We start from the raw sequence: 20863 nt of genomic DNA on the forward strand, positions 1-20863 counted from the left end.
CCAAATACTAATTGATTGTATGTAAACTTCTGACCCACTGGGAATGTGATGAAAGAAATGAAGGCTGAAATATATCATTCTCACCTATTTTTTTTTTTTAACATTTCACATTCTTAAAATAGAGTGGTGATCCTAACTGACTGAAGACATTTAATCCTAGTAAAAAATTCCCTGTCAGGAATTGTGAAACACCTTAGCCAAATACATTTAAACTCAGTTTATGTAAACTTCTCCTTTAACTGTCTGTGGAAATGTTGCACTACGTCACCACGCACAGCCTTTTATCCACAACAAGTACATTTGATGGAAACATCTTTGGTGATGTAGTGCAGCATTTTGTTTATATGCAGATTTTTATTGTTGCGTAAGAATCTCACTAGTTGGATGGAAACCTAGCTAATGAAATGAGAACCAAAGAAATCTGATTTAGTATTATGTACTGCGTGTTTTTCACTTGTTATTTACCCATACATCGATTATAATATATAATCGTCCCGTAGATGGTGCATTGTGCCAGAGAACACCCTGGAGACTCGGTAGCAGTATGCATAAGGTGATGATATAACGCTGGTTGGAAGTGTCACTGTGACTGCAGTGCCTTAGTGAGGCTGTGACTGTTATATATAGAGGGGAGGAGGGATGGTACAAACACCACACTGTTATATAGAGAGGGGAGGAGGGATGGTACAAACACCACACTGTTATATAGAGAGGGGGAGGGATGGTACAACCACCACACTGTTATATAGAGAGGGGGGGGATGGTACAACCACCACACTGTTATATAGAGAGGGGGGGGATGGTACAACCACCACACTGTTATATAGAGAGGGGAGGGATGGTACAACCACCACACTGTTATATAGAGAGAGGGGGAGGGATGGTACAACCACCACACTGTTATATAGAGAGAGGGGAGGGATGGTACAACCACCACACTGTTATATAGAGAGAGGGAGAGGGATGGTACAACCACCACACTGTTATATAGAGAGAGGGAGAGGGATGGTACAACCACCACACTGTTATATAGAGAGGGGAGGGATGGTACAACCACCACACTGTTATATAGAGAGGGGAGGAGGGATGGTACAACCACCACACTGTTATATATAGAGGGGAGGGATGGTACAACCACCATACTGTTATATAGAGAGAGGGGAGGGATGGTACAACCACCACACTGTTATATAGAGAGAGGGGAGGAGGGATGGTACAACCACCACACTGTTATGTAGAGAGAGGGAGGGATGGTACAACCACCACACTGTTATATAGAGGGGGAAGGGATCGTGAGTTCAGCCTGATCTGAAGCCACACATGCTCGGATCACTGCTAATGTCAGTAATATAATCTAAGTTTGGCACAGGAAATGACTGATCTTCTTTATTGGTTTAAGTTTGCGGAGACTTGGAGTGTGTTCTTCCGGCACCTTACTGTGGATACCTTATGGTGTGTTCAGTAGTAGAGTCCTCTAGTGAAGGGCTATTCCGCTCCTGGAAGGCAAAAACACTTCCGGGTTTTGTTCCTACCTTGTGTATCATTTCTGAATTCCTCCCATATTAGGAGAGGATGAAAACTAGAAGTGTTTTGGCCCCCTTGGAGTGACATTGAACAGCCCTGCGATGGGCCTGTGTCAGAGAGGCGTTGTCCCCAGGGATCACCTTTCTGTTCTCTTGGTACTGTCCGCGTCTTCTTACGTCCTGAATTTTTCCTTCCCAATTGCTGCAATACCCTCTCCCCCCATCCGGTGCTCTCTCTCTACGATGCCCTCTCTGTCTCCTTGTGACTGCAGGCTAGGAGTAGCAGGGTAGCAGCATTAGCACAAACCCACAGAAATGCTTACAATTTATCAACAGTCTGCTCTGCTGAGATGGTTGATTTTCCTTTAGCTTCCTCTGTCTCCTGGCTATAAGATTTCAGACGTTCTCTCCCTCGCCTCTTTCGCTCCCTCTCACCAGTCAGCCTCTTGCTCTCCTCACACCCACCATTTCCTCCTTTTCACTCTTGTTTGTGGTGTCTCCTTCCCCCTCTATCTGTTAAGAGGAGACTGTAGACTGGTTCTCCCTCCTGTTAAAGGAAAAAACACTCATTCCTTTAATATACAGTGTTAAATAACACTGAGAACAATTCTTTGAACAAATGTTTCATTTTGGCGTTTATAAGAAGGTTGATAGCAACATGGAAAGTCCTTTTGGATATCTATTGCAGTTGAATACAAAATCCGCGATTCTCTCTATGGGCTAGCTAGCTAGCAAACAAACGTAGCTACACACAATAATACCAACGACAATATCAGCATGTCACGTAGCTAGTTAGCTGTAAAATCGCCTTAAACTCCATTATCCATTTAACCTGCACATCAATGTGCCTCAGAGTGGAGTCTGACATTTGCAACGACGTATATACTTTTAAGGAGATGGGAAATGTTGCTGAAGCATGTCAAGCACGGTGCATTCTGGGCTATTCTGGGACAAGCTGCGTTCTCCAAGGAGTGAAGGGGAGTCTATAGGGCGCAACCCAACATTAGCACAAATTTGTCAACAAGAACTACATTGCAAATCTTTTCCTAGACGTAAGATTAACTTGCTATTTGTAATATTGTATAGCTTTTGAATCATGGCGTTATGTAGTTTGGAGGAAAAAAGGCACGTTTCTCGACATTTACACTGACTTTGAGAAGGGATTGCGTGACGATTAGCTTAGCAACCACGTGACGCAGCATGACATCGTGAACATGTCTGCTGGGTGGGGTTTTATATATATATATTCCGTCTTTCATTGGATTCCTATCTCCTTTGTATAATATCTCTGACGCCGGCACCATGCACTCTGGACTAAAGAGGCAGACTATTATGACGTGCGCTAGATCCTACATGAAATGACACATTTCTCCAGGTAGGAATATCACAAAAATATGATTAATGGCTCATTCCAGAGAAGACATCCTCTTGAGTTACGACATTGGCCAGTATTGAAATCTGACATGTTTGATCATCTTGAAGTCCTATTCCTAATAACTTCCAGTGTAGTGAGAGCTACTTCATCACAGTGCTACATCATACAGGCTGGATTTCTGCCTGCTTAAATTCCAATAACGCAGATACACATGAAATGACCAGGGGAATTGATAGAACATCACTCAGAGATGCACGAAAACAATAGAACATTCAAAATGGATGAACCTTCCCTTTTAAGAGGACACTAGCAGGTTGTGGAGTGTGTTTAGGTCTCTGTTTCTCCCTCCATTTAAAATGGATGAACCTTTCCTTTAAGAGGAGACTAGCAGGTTGTGGAGTGTGTTTAGGTCTCTGTTTCTCCCTCCATTTAAAATGATGATACCCATTTGAATGGCTTAATGCCTCAGAGTGGTCTCATGCTGTATGCCTGCTGATAATGGACAGGTCATTTCCCCCACTGAGGACAGTAATGTATTTTCACCTCACAGCCCATTAGTTACAAACAACGTCCAACCCACATCGGAGACAAAAACACAGGAAGAAGGTTGGGTTGGGCATGCTGGGTATTGTGTGCTCTAGATAGTTTCCCATTAAGCCATAAGGGATGGAGTTGAGGCTTTTGGTATTAATCTAACAAGGTGTTTCTTTTTTGCTCTTGCAGAAATTGCCAGGCACTTTCGGTTCGGTAGCCAGGAAGACGCCCATGAATTCTTACGCTACACCATCGATGCCATGCAGAAAGCCTGTCTGAACAGCTACCCCAAGTAAGTTTGTCAAGTCATCGAGTGAAGGACATTAATTATACCTCAATGAAATGTGGATTGAATTGAATGTGGGTGTTCAGAAAGCCTCAATCTGTCATTTTTGGATGATTCTTTGTCTTTTTTTAATGCATTTCTCTCTCTGGGTCGTAGGTTAGACCGGACGACACAGGCCACCACATTGGTCCATCAGATATTTGGCGGTTACCTCAGGTCGCGAGGTACAGCTTTCAGTCTACTGTATTGCACAGTTGGTCAATTCCATTTCAATTCAGGAACTACACTGACATTCCAATTCTCTTGGAACTGTAATTTGTACTTTCTGATCTGACTGGAATTCAAAATGAATTGATCCCAACCCTGCTATGTCGATAAACTACTTTTTAAGGCATATTGACAAATTGCCTTAGTGGATTAATTCTATATTTTTCTCTTTCAGTTAAGTGTTCCATTTGCAAAAGTGTGTCAGACACTTACGACCCTTACTTGGATATTGCTGTGGAGATTCGAGTAAGTCTCTTGTTTACTTTAAAAGTATCTTCCTCCTGTCCTTGAATACTTCACAAGCACAGATCTAATCAATCAATCACATTTATCCAGATACCCAGCCTAAAACCCCAAAGAGCAAGCAATGCAGATGTAGAAGCACATTGGCTAGGAAAAACTCCCTAGGCAGAAACCTAGGAAGAATGGTACTTATAAATTCTTGTCAGACAGGTGGTCCTATTGATTTATCCCTCGGCCAGAATAAAGAGTTAATTGATGTGTGTTTGCTGTCCCAAAGTCATCAGCTGAATTCCTTTTTGGTTTCATGCCTGTGTTGAGTGGTCTTCCGTCTGTCCTTTTCAGCAAGCAGCAAATATCGTCCGAGCCCTGGAGCTCTTTGTCAAGCCCGACGTGTTGAGTGGAGAGAACGCCTACATGTGTGCCAAGTAAGTTCTGAGTAATGATGATGTAACTTCTAACACACTGATATTGTAGACGTACACAAGGCCCACATTAGTGTTATAGACGTTTTATAAACAACACACTTACACTTTATCAGGTGTAAGAAGAAAGTTCCGGCAACAAAGCGATTCACAGTCCACCGAACGTCCAATGTTCTGACCCTGTCTCTCAAGAGGTTTGCCAACTTCAGTGGAGGAAAAATCACCAAGGTAAACCTCTCGCAAAAATAGTCATTACTCTGTTTAAAAATGCTGTTTCAGCGCAACAGTTCTCACCCTAACTGGGTCGTAGTCCGTAGGGCACCATTGCAAAACACTTTGCAATTATTATATATATTTTTTTGAAAAATTCAGGAAGTTCCTCCCCATTTTTAAAAAAAATAAATAAAAATTTGCTCCCTACTGAACATGCCCCTGATGCTTATCTCGCCTGTGTTTTTGTTAGGACGTTGGCTACCCAGAGTTCCTGAACATCCGCCCCTACATGTCTCAGAGCACAGGGGACCCGGTCATGTATGGCCTCTATGCTGTCCTGGTGCATTCTGGGTACAGCTGTCATGCTGGCCACTACTACTGCTATGTCAAGGTAAGGACATTGATGGTAGGCCTGAGACGGAACATTTGAGAAGGATTTTCACTGTCACTGTTCTATCAGAACGGTATGTTTGTTGTCCTGTTAATCTGTGTTTAGTCTCTACTGTGGCATGTCCCTTCACTTTATTTCGAAAAGCCCATTCATATTTCTGTTGTCTTCACAGGCCAGCAACGGGCAATGGTACCAGATGAATGACTCCATGGTCCATTCCAGTAACATCAAAGTAGTCCTGAATCAGCAAGCCTACGTTCTATTCTACCTGAGGTAAGACGTTAACAATATAGTTACCAGACCCGGGTCCAATACAGATGTCTGACAAGTTCAAATACCTTTTACATTGAGACCTTTTATATAGTTATCAGACCCGGGTCCAATACAGATCTGACAAGTTCAAATACCTTTTACATTGCGACCTTATATAGTTACCAGACCCGGGTCCAATACAGATGTCTGACAAGTTCAAATACCTTTTACATTGAGACCTTATATAGTTATCAGACCCGGGTCCAATACAGATCTGACAAGTTCAAATGCCTTTTACATTGAGACCTTATATAGTTACCAGACCCGGGTCCAATACAATGTCTGACAAGTTCAAATGCCTTTTACATTGAGACCTTTTTTCTAGTGAGCCCTGGAAGTGTTTATCTTAAGAGTTTACTCTGTTACGTTTTACATTACTTTTGAGTCATTTAGCAGATGCTCTTATCTAGAGCAACTTACAGTAGCTGGTCCCCCGTGGGAATCAAACCAACAACCCTGGTGTTGCAAGCGCCATGATCTACCAACTGTTAAAACTATTCCATTGGTTCCGTTCTACACGACAAGCTAGATCAAGTATCTATTGCTGGTCTGATGGTTACTAGCGACTGATTGCAGTAGTAGCTAGGAACCATACACATTGACCATATCTGCTCTTTGCCCATTAGGATCCCAGAGACCAAGAAGAACGTGGATGGCCAGATCACCAAGCAGGGAATGGGGAAGAACGTAGCGACGTCAGAGCAGTTCAGGAAGACCAACCTCAACAGACCCCTGTCCTCTCCGCAGGTCACCAAGGTATGGGACAGGCTGGCAGAACGGTCCGTCATCAGAATGTTTGAAAGCAATACGGTATGAATAGACTTGCTGCCTTCGATGTGATACTTTTATTGTCCATTTGCATGGAAATCAATACAATACAGAACGGTTCAAATAAGGACACATTAACTATACTGTCCTTACACAAGGTAATATACCACTGTTCAGTAGCCTGATGGCTGATGAGATGAAGCTCGCCTTACACTATAATTAAGTGTTAAGGCTTGGGGGCGTGTGGTATATGGCTAATATACCACGGCTAAGGGTTGTTCTTATGCACGACGCACTGTGGAGTGTCTGGACACAGCCCTTATCCGTGGTATATTCGTAATATACCCCAAACCCGAGGTGCCTTATTGCTATTATAAACTGGTTACCAATGTAATTAGAGCAGTAAAAAAATACACGTTTTGTTATACCTGTGGTATACTGTCCGATATACCACGGCTGTCAGCCAATCAGCATTCAGGGCTCGCACCACCCAGTTAATAATATACATTATACCACTGTTCAGTAGCCTGTTGGCTGATAGGATGTAATATACATTATACCACTGTTCAGTAGCTTGATGGCTGATAAGATGTAATATACATTATACCACTGTTCAGTAGCCTGTTGGCTGATAGGATGTAATATACATTATACCACTGTGTAGCCTGTTGGCTGATAAGATGTAATATACATTATACCACTGTTCAGTAGCTTGATGTAAGCATGGTAAATAAGCATTTCACTAAGGTCTATACCTGTTTTGTTTGGTGTATGTGACAAATAAAATGTGATTTGATGGCTGATGAGATGAAGCTGGCTCTACCTCTTTGTTCTGAACCTGGGGACTTTGTATCGCCTCCTGGATGTCTTGTATGGGGTGTTGTCTCAAGGCTTGGTCACTGAAACATGTCTCTTTCACTGCAGAAACTGGACCCTTTCCAGCTGCGTAAGATTCAGTCTGTAGAGGGCGGCCTGGGCATACCTGTGTCTAGGAACGGCGCCAACATCTCCCAGCAGCCCAACAAGATGTCCAACGGGACGTCGTCCTCCTCCCACGCACCCACCAGGATACCCAGTGGACCCATGCTGATCGAGGAGCCCTTCAAGAAGCTGAAGAAGCCCTGTCCTTCTCAGCAGCCCCAGGCGCGCAGCAGCACCCCCGCCCCCTCCAACGGTGTGGCCGGCAGGTCGGACGGCGGAGACCGGAGGCACGGGAACCAAGGGGCCAGGGGCCTGGCCGCATCTACCTCACTCAAGTCCCTGTCAGACTCCTCCTCGGCAGACACCTCCGACTCAAAGGTACAGCTCTAGTTCTAATATATTATGAATTTTATTGGATGGGCAGTCTGTCTACTATAACTACACAAATGTACCCTTATATAATTGCGGTCACATACAGGATGAAAATGTGCATATCTCAAACATACACGTTGTCTTATTTACATGCGCTTCCCTCACTCAGAATGTAATATATCCCATTTATTCTTTAGCCCAGTCATGTTAACGTTATACTGGATTTACCATACAGATATAAGATGGTCAGTTTGTCTGTGTGTCATTGGTTTCTGGTCACGTTATTCATCAGAACCAAATGCTTGCTATTGTCGTCCAGGATTCCATGGGTACCAAAAGTGCGCCGGTTGGTGGGACGTCCACCCCCCCTAGGAATGTCTCGAACGGCATGGCCTCCCCTGCCAAGAGTGTGGAGCGCGTGGGCACGGAGGAGCAGAAGACAGTCAAGCTAAAACCCCTGGCCCTCAACAACATCACATCTTCACCCACCGGCACCACGTCTCCCCCACCCGCCAAGAAATTGGCCCTGTCGGCCAAGAAGGTGAGACTAGAGGCACCGTGAATGGCTCAGTAGCCGCTTACTTGCTGACCAGACTGCACGCGTGCAAGTTGATTTTATACACCGACACCTGATGCGATCAGGACATGCAGGTTGAAATAGCTAAACAAACTCTAAACCAATTATATTAATTTGGGGACTGTTCGAAAAGCATTCAACTTGTATGGCAATTTAGCTATCTTGCTATTGCTAGCTAATTTGTCCTGGGATATAAATATTGGGTTGTTATTTTACCTGAAATGCACAAGGTCCTCTACTCCAACAATAATCCACCGATAAAACGGTAGACCAAATTAATTTCTAGTCATCTTTCCTTCAGGCTTCTTTTTGTTCTTTGGACTTTATATTGCGGTTGGTAACCAACTTTAAGCTGCATTACCACAACCAACTGGAGTGTGGACCTCAGTTAATCTTTCAGTCACCCATGTGGGTATATGCTCCTAAAAACCAATGAGGAGATGGTAGAGGCAGGACTTGAAGCGCGTTGAGCGTCACAATTACAACCAATTTCTATTTTAGCGCCTGGCTACACAGACGCTCGCGAGCAGTGTGGGTGCAATGATTGAATGCATGTGTACATTTATGCAACGCTCACACATGACACGTCCAGTCTGGTCAGCATGTTAGCCACTACAGCGCTGTCTGGGCAAGCCAGTACTGACAACTGCGAGAGAGGTTTGTGTCCGATTTTAAAACAAAGACACTGTCTCTGATTTGTAAACGTCTTGTGGATAAATTTGCCAGTCTCCGATTGATGGTGGGTCTTTGTCGCAGGTGTAACAGTATGTTGCGTCTGTTTTTAAAGCTCTGGTGCAAGTAAGCACTGGCTCACACAGATGGCGCGACACTGGATAATAGGCCAAATCATAGTTTAGTAGTCTTTATAGTTAGGGCCCTGTCTTTTGGTTAATCATGTCACGTAGTTCAACTTAAAAAAAAATAAATAATAATAATTAAAGCTGTTTCATCAAACTGTATCCGTTTCTTTTTATGTCATATGGTCCAGCACCATCCTCAGACAATTGTCTACATTTTTGGTCTAATTCTAAGTTCTGGAAAATGCTTAAAATAAAGGTCAAAATCCAGGTCATGTGACATGGTCAACCAAAACACATGGCCCTATTTATAGTCTATCAGCCATACAGCTACTTTCCCTGGGCTTTGCCTTGGAAGCATGTAGTGTCTTTTTTGCCTGCTGCCTTCCTTCCCTTCACCTCTATCCCTAGCACTTAAAAATAAGGTGTTTTCGTTATTATCCTATCAAAATGATTATGACAATTGGATCTATTGTAGTCTACTGTAAAGCTAGTACACGGTGTTCCTATTCTCCTATCAAACCAACTAGTCTACTGTCAGACGAGGGCTGGGCGATATGAATAAAATATCATACATTTTACAGTATTTTATGAATAATTGTTTTTAAATAATAGATCTAAATATGCTTTGATGACCCTAGGGTAGCAACACAAATTAGAAGTCATCTCAATTTCTCCATTTATACCATTCAATCCAACTCCACACTGTGCCACGCAGAATGATATGGGCAAATAATATTGACCTAGTTAATTGTTGAACTGTTGGAATTAAAGTAGTTGGAATATAGTGGGCAGCACCGTGAATACGTTGTTTTGACACGACAATGAATGAATAAACCAGGGAGGAATTATTTACAGGGTAGGAACCAGTGTTGCTCAGTGTTTCCAGGTGACCCTAATTTGATGTTACATTACATGTTTTCTTACTGGTGAATGCCTAGATAAGATACCATTGCACAAACATGCTTATCAGAGAGGAATAGGCAAAGCATGAATATGTTAGCTAGCTAGCTTCATGTAGCTAGCTAGCTAACATATTCATGCTTTGCCTATTCCTCTCTGATAAGCATGTTTGTGCAATGGTATCTTATCTAGGCATTCACCAGCACTGGCACTAGTCAGTATTAGCTAGCTTCGTTTGCTAAATGTACTAACTAGTGATTTAGCATTAGCGGCTAACAAATTATTTTAGCAACACCTTGCTAAGAAAAGACAAACTAGCAGATAGTAAGATACACAAACGAATATTGTATAGAACGCTTGTGGACAGCAGTATGTCACCAACATTGTATCCATCTGACCATGCAGAGTGAACAGCAAGGAAGTTCTTGTGCCTCTGTGGTCGAGCAACTGCTGTCCTTGAGTGATGAGACAGGGCTTGGTGTGGTTGGCTGCATGCATCAGTCTGAGCATCGAGGAGGGGGGAGTCAAATCATATTTTGTCACATGCGCTGAATAGTACAGGGAAATGCTTACTTACAAGCCCTTAACCAACAATGCAGTTAAGATTTTTTTTAAATATCTACTAAATAAACTGAAGTAATCAATAAACATGAAAATAATAGAAAAAACAAATAATTAAAGAGCAACAATAAAATGACTAACGAGGCTATATACAGGGGGTAACGTATAATGTCAATTTGGGGGGGGGGGGGTAGTTGAGGTAATAAAGGTAATATGTAGGTAGAGGTAAAGTGACTATTCCCAGGGTCCTTAGCTTAGTGATGAGCTTTTAGGGCACTATGGTGTTGTAGTCAATGAATAGCATCCTCACGTAGGTGTTCCTTTTGTCCAGGTGCGAAAGGGCAGTGTGGAATGCAATAGATTGCGTTATCTCTGGCTCTGTTGGGGCGGTATGCAAATTGTAGTGGGTCTAGGATTTCTGGGATAATGGTGTTGATGTGAGCTGTTACCAGCCTTTCAAATCACTTCATGGCTACAGATGTGAGTGCTATGGATCGGTTGTCATTTAGGCAAGTTACCTTGGTGTTCTTGGGCACAGGGACTATGGTGGTCTGCTTGAAACATGCAGGTATTGCAGACTCAGTCATGGACAGGTTGAACATGTCAGTGAAGCTACTTGCCTGTTGGTTAGCACATACTCGGAGTACACGTCCTGGTAATCCGTCTGGCCTTGTGAATGTTGACCTGCTTAAAGGTCTTACTCACATCGACTGCGGCGAGCGTGATCATACAGTCGTCCGGAACAGCCGGTGCTCTCATGCATGCGTCAGTGTTGCTTGTCTCGAGGTGTTTGTAGAAGTAATTTAGCTTGTTTGGTAGGCTTGTCACTGGCCAGCTCATGGCTGTGCTTCCCTTTGCAGTCTGTAATAATTTGCAAGCCCTGCCACATCTGATGAGTCTCGGAGCCGGTGTAGTTGGAGTCAATCTTAGTCTGGTATTGATGCTTTTGTTGCCTGTTTGGTTGTTCGTCGGAGGGCATAGCAGTATTTCTTATAAGATTCCGGGTTAGAGTCCAGCTTCTTGAAAGCAGCAGCTCTACCCTTTAGCTCAGTGCGGTGTTGCCTGTAATCCATGGCTTCTGGTTGGGGTATTTATGTACGGTCACTGTGGGGATGACATCATCGATGCACTTATTGATGATGCAGGGAACTGATGAGGTGTTTTCCAATGCCATGGAAAGAATCCCGGAACATATTCCAGTCTGCTAGCAAAAAAGTCCTGTTGCTAAGCTTCTGCGTCATCTGACAACTTCCGTATTGAGCGAGTCACAGGTACTTCCTGCTTTAGTTTTTGCTTGTAAGCAGGAATCGGGAGGATAGAGTTTTGGTCAGATTTGCCAAATGGAGGGTGAGGGAGAGCTTTGTATGTGTCTCTGTGTGGAGTAGAGGTGGTCTGTAGTCTATAGTTTTTCTCTGGTTGCACATATAACATGCTGGTAGAAAATGCGGTAAATCTGATTTGTTTCCCAACATTAAAGTCCCCGGCCACTAGGAGTACCGCCTCTGAATGAGGATTTTCCTGTTTGCTTATGGCCTTATACAGTTTGTTGAGTGCGGTCTTAGTGCCAGCATCTGTTTGTGGTGGTAAATAGACAGCAATGAAAAATATAGGTGAACTCTCTTGGTAGATAGTGTGGTCTACAGTTTATCATGAGATACTCCACCTCAGTCGAGCAAAACATTGAGTCTTCATTAATATTAGATTCAATGCACCAGCTGTTATTGCCAAATAGACACAGACGTCCACCACTTGTCTTAACGGAGGCAGCTGTTCTATCTTGCCGATGCACGGAAAACCCAGCCAGCTCTATGTAAGGTTGTATTCGGCGCATGTGACTAATACAATTTGATTTGTTACCATTTCGTTGTTCATCCACAGCTCAGTGAAACATAAGATATTACAGTTTAATCTCCCGTTGGTAGGATAGTCTTGATCGGAATTAATCCCGTTTATTATCCAATGAGTGCACGTTGGAAAATAGGACTGATGGTAGAGGCGGGTTACCCACTAGTCGGATTCAAGGCACCCCGACCTATGACCCCTATATCTCTGTCTCTTCTTGATGCGAATGCCATGGATTTGGGCCTTGTTGGGTGTCTGAAATAAATCCTTCGCGTCCGCCTAGTTAAAGAAAGAAAGCTTTGTCCAGTACGAGGTGACTAATCACTGTTCTGTTATCCAGAAGCTCTCTTCGGGCCATTCTGGTGGCAGAAACATTATGTACAAAATAAGTAAAAAAATAACGCAAATTGGTTTGGAGCCCGTAAAATGGCAGCCATCTTTTCCGGCACCAATTTTAGTATTAAGCTCAAGTAGCAAAAGGAGAAAACTATAAAAACGGACAGTTTACGTGCTGGAGTTGAGTACCACATTTTTAACAAACCAAACATGGACATGGTTATAGAAGGTAAAGTAAAAACTCAAACTGCTCCGTGCATCAATACCGGTGTGTGTATGTGGTATACCGCCCAGCCCTATGCAAGACTAGTACACCATCTGTGTTCTTATTCTCTTGTCTAACCAACCACATACTCCAGTACAGGTCTCTCCAACCTTGTTCTTGGAGAGATACTGTCCTGTAGGTTTTCACTCAACCCTAATCTAGCACACCTGATTCTAATAATCAGCTTGTTGATAAGCTGAGTCAGGTTAACAACTGGGGTTGAATTGAAAACCTGGAGTGAGAGCGTACAGGACCGTGTCTCTCCAGGAAGGGTTAGACAGCCCTGTATTAGTAGTCGCCTCTTTTTACAATGTTTGTCTTTTTGTTTCAGTTCCAATTATTTTCTTCTAACCATTTCTAACTCTTCTCTGCCATACCATCCTCTCCTGTTTTTCTCTCTCCCTTGTTCATTTGTTCTTCCATCCGTCTTTACAATGATTCCTTCCTCCTTATTTGATCATCCCTCCTTTTTTGTCACGTTCATGGCAATTTTCTTTTAGACCACCAAGTTTTTATTTTTGTCGATAACTGCAGGCCAGTCGCAGCCGGAGTCCGAGCAGCATTGAGGCTCAACACCCCCACCTGCCACGCCATCCGTCCAGTGACCGCACGCATCCTGCTCAACTTAACCTCACCTTCACCTCACCCACTCACAGTCACAGGTACGAACCGCACCACGCCCCCCCTCAACAGACCGTTCACAGCATTGTGTCCAGTTAGGCACAAAACATGAGAACTATTTGAACCCGAGTAAAACAGGGTGGTACTATCTGAATTTGTCCAATTTAGAAACACTGCATTCTGTTTCCCTTTCAAAGCAGTTTGTTACGGTATGCGCTACTGAACATCACCCAGTTCTCACTGGTTTACTGTCCCATTGGTGAACTTTTGAAGTAACACATAATACGTTGTGTTCAATATTTTTCTAGATGGTTTGAATTTCTCCTATTTTGTTCTTGAACATTTTCTTCTCGTTCCCTTCTCAGGGTTGGTCCATTCCATTCACCCAAACTGCAATCTCCACCTGCAGCCCACCATGTCCACTCAGGCATCCCATCTAAGCATCAGAGTCCCCAGAAATCAAACTCCACCCTCTCTCCAAAAACCAATGGGCTTCAGCCCCACCTTCCAAAGAGCCCTAAACCTACCAAGACCCCCAGTCTGTCAGAGCCTGGCCCAAGCAGTTCCGCCACCCCCTTAAAGAAGAAAAATAAGAAACGGCATCACTCTGAGATGGAAGGCGGAGAGCGAGAGCCAGCACTGGCCTACGTCATCCCAGACATCCCCGTTGAGCCCGAACTGATCGAACCGGCCAGTGAGAGGAAGAGGAGGAAAAGGAGAAAGAAGAGGAAGAGGGAGGAAGAGGATGGAGATGCAGCCGTGAACCACAGGGAAAGGGTTCAGTCTCATCTGGAGGCTTCACCGCCGGCACAAGAGGAGGACTGGTGTCAGGGAGGATCATGGAGACTCAGCCCCCCTGACCAAAGAGCCCTGGAACAACCAAAGCTGCCCCATCCCCAGCCTAAGAGTAAGCTCCAGTTGGTTCCAGTGGTTCTCCAGTGTGATGCGAATCAAGGAGAGCAGAGTATGGGCACTGTGACGACGATGATGAAGAGGAGGAGGAGGAAGAAGAAAAGGAGATTGGAGGAGGGACCGGAGGAAGCAACATTAACACGTTCTGTTTCAGAAAGGTCACTTTGAAATGTTATGGTGATATTCTAGCTAGAAAATGTAGATGCATTACAGAGTACTATTATTTGTCTGTTTGGTCATGTAGCTTTAGACCTACAGCAGTAAACATGTCAGTTAAAAGGTCCAACGCATCAAAAAGTAAATAAAACATACAGTACCAGTCAAAAGTTTGGACACACCTACTCATTCAAGGGTTTTTCTTTACATTGTAGAATAATAGTGAAGACATCAAACTATGCAATAACACATATGGAATCATGTAGTAACCCAATGTTTTTTTTTTTACAAATCTAAATATATCTGTGGTTCTACAAATTAGCCATCCAATGCTGTGTTTCTTGGCCTAAGTAAGTCTCTTCTTATTAGTGGTGTCCTTTAGTAGAGATTTCTTTGCAGCAATTCAACCATGAAGACCTGATTCACGGTCTCCTCTGAACAGATGATGTTGAGATGTGTCTGTTACTTGAACGCTGAAGCATTTATTTTGGCTGCAATTTCTGAGGCTGGTAACTCTAATGAACTTATCCTCTGCAGCAGAGGTAACTCTGGGTCTTCCATTCCTGTGGCGGTCCTCATGAGAGCCAGTTTCATCATAGTGGTTTTTGCGACTGCACTTTAAGAAACTAAACGTTCTTGAAATGTTTCTGATTGACTGACCTTCATGTCTTAAAGTAATGATGGACTGTTTCTCTTTGCTTATTTGAGCTGTTATTGCCATAATATGGACTTGGTCCAAATAGGGCTATATTCTGGGCTATATTCTGTATGCCACCCCTACCATGTCACAACAAAACTGATTGGCTCAAACACATCGAGGAAAGATATTCCACAAATGTAACTTTTAACCAGGCACACCTGTTAATTGAAATACATTCCAGGGGACTACCTCATAAAGCTGGTTGAGAGAATGCCAAGAGTATGCAATGTTAAATCCCTGCCCAAAAAAGATTGAACACTTTTTTTGGGGGAGGGGTTACTACATGATTCCATGTTTGTTATTTCATAGTTTTAATGTATTCACTATTTTACGATGTAGAAATAAAGAGAATCCATGGAGTGAGTAGGTGTCCAAACTTTTGACTGGTACTGTATAACTTAAGGCTGTGATGCCAAGATATTAGCTAAATGTATTGGAAGCAACATAAAGCATGTATCACTGGGTCAAACCTACCCCGACTAATATGGAATCTTACATGGGAGATATAGGAGAAAATACAACCAAATGTTTAGTTTCTTTGCACATTGACACGTTAAAAATATAAATCTATATTTTTTTGTGCAGCAGTTCTGGGACGAAGGACACGGTTGTTGAAAACGGCGCTGGGGATTCTACCGCCCCAAAGAAGTTAAAGAAGCGCAGGCTAAAAGAAGAGGTGAAACAGTGGGAGGAAAGCAGACGTTGTTGCTCCGGCGACCAGAGGAGCGACACTGAAGCAGCGGAGGCCCTTCCCAAGAAGGGCACCGTGGAGAGCACCGGTAGACCCACACACCACACACTGCTGCAATGACTGAAGCCAACAGTCCAGTCTTACCCTTTTTTACCATAACCTATTTGGCTAAACTTTTTTTAAACTCATACTCGAATATGGTTTCAGGACTTGAACTCCTGTCGGCAATATCTCTTGATTAGGCTGTGGGCAATATCTCTTGATCAGGCTCTATCCTTGTTTTGCATTATGTAAATGATGTATACATTTGTACATTTCCCAGGGCTCAAATTTTTGTTTTATTTTGGCTCTTTTTGTTGCATCTGCAAATGTTACGTTTTTTTCTGGATTAAAAAAGGGGCAGGTGGTGGGCGTGGCAGGTGGTGGGCGTGGCAGGTGGTGGGCGTGGCAGGTGGTGGGCGTGGCAGGTGGCATGTCAATGAGCGCGGTCGGCCCCGCCCTCCTGGCTTTGTAGCTGGGAAAAAACGTTCCGCCGGTTTCCTGCAATTCTCCATATTTTTCCATAGAGCTGAGAAATTGTTTTGGTTTTAAAGAAGTTTCCCGTGATTCCATGCATGTTGTCATGGTTACTGCTGTTCTTTTGCTCAAACATAATACACAATGCTGCTAAATTAATTGTTTTGGGAATTTTAATTTCTTCCTGACTGTCACTTTTTTATTTTGGTGCTTGTTAGTTCTCAAAGATTATATAAAACTACAGGTCCATTATCTTTACTAGCTACTTTATTTCTGGATTTCGTTGTCCCTGGTTGTGAATGTTTCACCTCACTCTACTCCTTCCCCCCCACCATAGCTGGAGTGATCGTGTGGGACAGCCAGGTTAAGGATGGCTACAAGCGCTCCAAGGCCCCCGCTGCAGAAGCAGTAGAGGGTGGTCCTGGGGATGTCCCCCACCCAGCCCCCATGGTCTGGGATGGCAAGAGGAGTGGTGGAGTGGTTGAGGAGCTCCTGAAGAACTCTTTGAACAAAGCCTATGGAACCCAAGGTGAGATCTAGAACATAAGACATTCTCAAGGTTGCACTTTACCTCCAGTGGAGTCAAGAAATTCTAATAAAAAGTTGTAGCAAAGTTATTTATGTAGCTAGCTAAGTCTCTCTGGGAGACTAATGGCAGTAGCGGCTCATACCGCTGTTGTGCGTAGCGCTGTAATGACTGAGGGGGGTGGGTGTGTCCAGTCCTCAGCTGGGAGGGAGAGGCATCTGCCATCAGTAGGGATGCCATTGACGACACCCGCGATGCCAGAACCGACATGGTGATTGACGAGTGGGATGAGGACTTTGACAGTGGAAAGGTGAGAGGGCACCCACAGACACACAAGCCCGTGGAAAGCTGTTTTCACATAGTGATTGTTTCAACAGAAGACATTATGTTAAAGGGATACTTTAGTTGTAGCTTGTTTTTGACTTACCTAGGATTCTGTTTAAATTTTTATCCCGGATATTTAGCAACATCCTGAATCTCCTGGCCTTCCACTAGAGTCCTAGTGGAAACTGAATGCACCAGTTAGCTCTGCATCTAAAGCATGTGTGAAGGGCTCCTTCTGGCTGAACTATTCCTAGAACCTTGCCTGCACCGCTAACTGGTTCCGGCACGCTTTACCTCTGTTACCTCTGGTCTGAACATTTCTTATGTGTGTATGAACAGGTGAAGAAAATGAAAAAGTACAAGCGAGAGAAGAGGAGGAGCGGCAATATCTTCCAGAAGATCCAGGACCGGCGGAGCATGTGGTCGGTCACACCCGGCGCCAAGAAGACCGGCTTTGGATACCGTCACTGAGAGCCAACCAGAATGGATGTTTGGATACAGTCACTGAGAGCCAACCAGAATGGATCTTTGGATACAGTCACTGAGAGCCAACCAGAATGGATCTTTGGATACAGTCACTGAGAGCCAACCAGAATGGATCTTTGGATACAGTCACTGAGAGCCAACCAGAATGGATCTTTGGAGACAGTCACTGAGAGCCTATCAGAATGGATGTTTGGCCACATACAGTACAACCGAACTGGAGTGACGACACGTGACACCACTGTAACAACGTGACTCTTTTTTTAATTGCTTGGCGGTTCATACCCTGATTGCAATACGAGAGACCATGGCCAGTTAACAGAACAACACATCTTTGATCTGTGCTGGTCTCTTCACTATAGAACTTACCGCAAGTCTTCCTTTGATGACCGAGTCTGGTGAGCTGACCAACACGGACTGTGATGTTACCACCGTCAGCCAGGGTTCAGCAACAGGGTTCAGCAACAATGAGTTGACCATTGCTTCTACACCGTTGTCTCAGATGGATATGAAAATATTGTTCAGTCAATGGTGCTCAAGCTGCTCATGAATATGATGGATTTACCGTACTGTGATGAGCTTCCATCTGTGGTAATAACATGACACTATGTTATGTTGGGAATTCAGTACAAGTCATGTCAGGAATTCTCATATGTACATGGTTGGGCTACTCTAGGAGACGGTTCTGGGGTTTTCTAGCCGGTATCAAAGGATGTGGCATGCACCATATAGCATTTATCTGTGTGAAAGGCTGAGGTGAGAGATTTTGTATAATGTATGCTAGATAACCCTTACCCATCAGCTAAATGTATTGAAACCTATGAGGGAGACACTTGGGTTGTGTTCAGGTGGGCGAAACGTGCAGAACTTTGAATTATAGTAATGTAATGTATAGAGCTGAAATGATTTCCTATAGAAAATCATTGTGTTCTACACAATCTATTTCTCTGAACATTCTAAAATGTTGCAACCAGAGATTTAGTGTAAACAAAAAAAATAATTGGTTGGTTGGTAAACGTTGATCGCCGTTCTTGCTGAGTAAAGCACTCCCTATACGTTCAATGCATTTTCCCACAAATGGTGGGTAAACTCTTGGGCAAAATACAAAAACATGCGTAAATGACATTTCCGTGCGTTTATCCTCTGCTACACCACTGGTTACAACCGCTGTGCTGACTGCTGACTGGGCGATCTGCAGGACAGTTGGCCAATAGAGGTGTTCTCCTGACTCATATGGCCTATTCTGTATGTGAAGACATGTGGTGACCATCTCGCGCTGATCACCATCAGCACAATCACCAAGTCACCTTTAAAAGATCCCAAACATGAACAGGACCACAGATGGTGAAGCCATCATAACTGATATGCTTTATTCCCATCCTTTCTTTTAGTTTGGGAATGATTGATACTTTTATGGTTTTATGGTTTCTTATTCTGTGTGATTTCTTTGCCACAATGCCTTCTTGGTATGTTCTACATGACTTGATAAAACTGACCCACTGTGGCTGCTGCTGACACATTTACATATTCTGATTCTACTGTTATTTTACAAGCATGAATTTGGAGGGGAAACAGTCACACGCCTGTCCCACGCAGACAAAAGGCCTCCATCTTTAATCTAATTGATTATTGTATGCGTGATGGTGGTATTTGAAGTTTCCTATATCAGAATATTCAGTTCTGCGTCCCTAACAGATTTGTTTTTGTTTCCTTTCCTGGGTGAATTTGACGGTTCTGAAGATGATGTAATTTGGTAGATGTGTCAGAATAGAAAATGTCATGGTCGATTAACACCAAGTGATGCTGGAATATGAATTGCCCCGACATCAGCTAATTGCAAAGTTCATAGGCGGATGTCTCTACCCCCAGGTCAAGTTGGGGACTGTAGCGATAACGTCAAGGCTTTGCCTGTTTGTAACACCACATAATACACCTTTTAATGGATTAGGCATATCATTGTTTCATCTGCTTTCTAATCCATTTGCTCTCCTTTCTGGTAAATAGTCCCATTCTGTTTTGCAAAAGAGGGTATGAGTGATTCTGGGGTGGGTGGGTTGAATTGGGAACTTTTTTCAACCCTAGACATCTACAGTAGGTCATGAGTGGAGCTAATTGCTCATCTCTTCTGCGTGTCATTCCCAAAATGTCAAGTCCTTGGTCCCTGGTCTCTAACTAAAAGTTGTGTTGGTGACCATCCGTTTAGTAATGCTCCATCACCAGGTCCCTGGTCTCTAACTAAAAGTTGTGTTGGTGACCATCCGTTTAGTAATGCTCCATCACCAGGTCCCTGGTCTCTAACTAAAAGTTGTGTTGGTGACCATCGTTTAGTAATGCTCCATCACCAGGTCCCTGGTCTCTAACTAAAAGTTGTTGGTGACCATCCGTTTAGTAATGCTCCATCACCAGGTCCCTGGTCTCTAACTGTGTTGGTGACCATCGTTTAGTAATGCTCCATCACCAGGTCCCTGGTCTCTAACTGTGTTGGTGACCATCGTTTAGTAATGCTCCATCACCAGGTCCCTGGTCTCTAACTGTGTTGGTGACCATCGTTTAGTAATGCTCCATCACCAGGTCCCTGGTCTCTGTGTTGGTGACCATTGTTTAGTAATGCTCCATCACCAGGTCCCTGGTCTCTAACTGTGTTGGTGACCATCGTTTAGTAATGCTCCATCACCAGGTCCCTGGTCTCTAACTGTGTTGGTGACCATCGTTTAGTAATGCTCCATCACCAGGTCCCTGGTCTCTAACTGTGTTGGTGACCATCGTTAAGTAATGCTCCATCACCAGGTCCCTGGTCTCTAACTGTGTTGGTGACCATCGTTTAGTAATGCTCCATCACCATGGTCTCTAACTGTGTTGGTGACCATCCGTTTAGTAATGCTCCATCACCAGTGAACTTCAACATTGTTGTGCATCATGTGTTTTCTGAATGAATTTTGGGCCTCAATATGAACCAAACAGTTCTTTCTTTGTGTGTTCTATCCCAGATAAAGAGTTGCATGTAGGCTGGTCCCAGATCTGTTTGT

General features: G+C 43.7%; 1 protein-coding gene across 1 annotated transcript in view; it reads left to right on the forward strand.

Moving 5' to 3' along the window:
• Positions 1–18285, forward strand: part of LOC139365171 (ubiquitin carboxyl-terminal hydrolase 36-like) — a 32890-nt gene extending 14605 nt beyond the window's left edge. Inside the window, exons 5-20 of the mRNA XM_071102613.1 lie at positions 3622–3724; positions 3875–3942; positions 4161–4231; positions 4571–4653; positions 4767–4878; positions 5114–5254; positions 5427–5527; positions 6193–6376; positions 7259–7633; positions 7947–8168; positions 13443–13570; positions 13895–14599; positions 15886–16076; positions 16842–17033; positions 17225–17340; positions 17694–18285. Of these exons, the coding sequence (XP_070958714.1) occupies positions 3622–3724; positions 3875–3942; positions 4161–4231; positions 4571–4653; positions 4767–4878; positions 5114–5254; positions 5427–5527; positions 6193–6376; positions 7259–7633; positions 7947–8168; positions 13443–13570; positions 13895–14599; positions 15886–16076; positions 16842–17033; positions 17225–17340; positions 17694–17825 (2924 nt within the window). The 3' untranslated portion in view covers positions 17826–18285. The remainder of the gene's footprint in view (positions 1–3621; positions 3725–3874; positions 3943–4160; positions 4232–4570; positions 4654–4766; positions 4879–5113; positions 5255–5426; positions 5528–6192; positions 6377–7258; positions 7634–7946; positions 8169–13442; positions 13571–13894; positions 14600–15885; positions 16077–16841; positions 17034–17224; positions 17341–17693) is intronic.
• Positions 18286–20863: the final 2578 nt, after the last annotated feature.

This window comes from Oncorhynchus clarkii, chromosome 13 (genome assembly GCF_045791955.1).
Source record: "Oncorhynchus clarkii lewisi isolate Uvic-CL-2024 chromosome 13, UVic_Ocla_1.0, whole genome shotgun sequence".
NCBI classification, from domain to species: domain Eukaryota; kingdom Metazoa; phylum Chordata; class Actinopteri; order Salmoniformes; family Salmonidae; genus Oncorhynchus; species Oncorhynchus clarkii.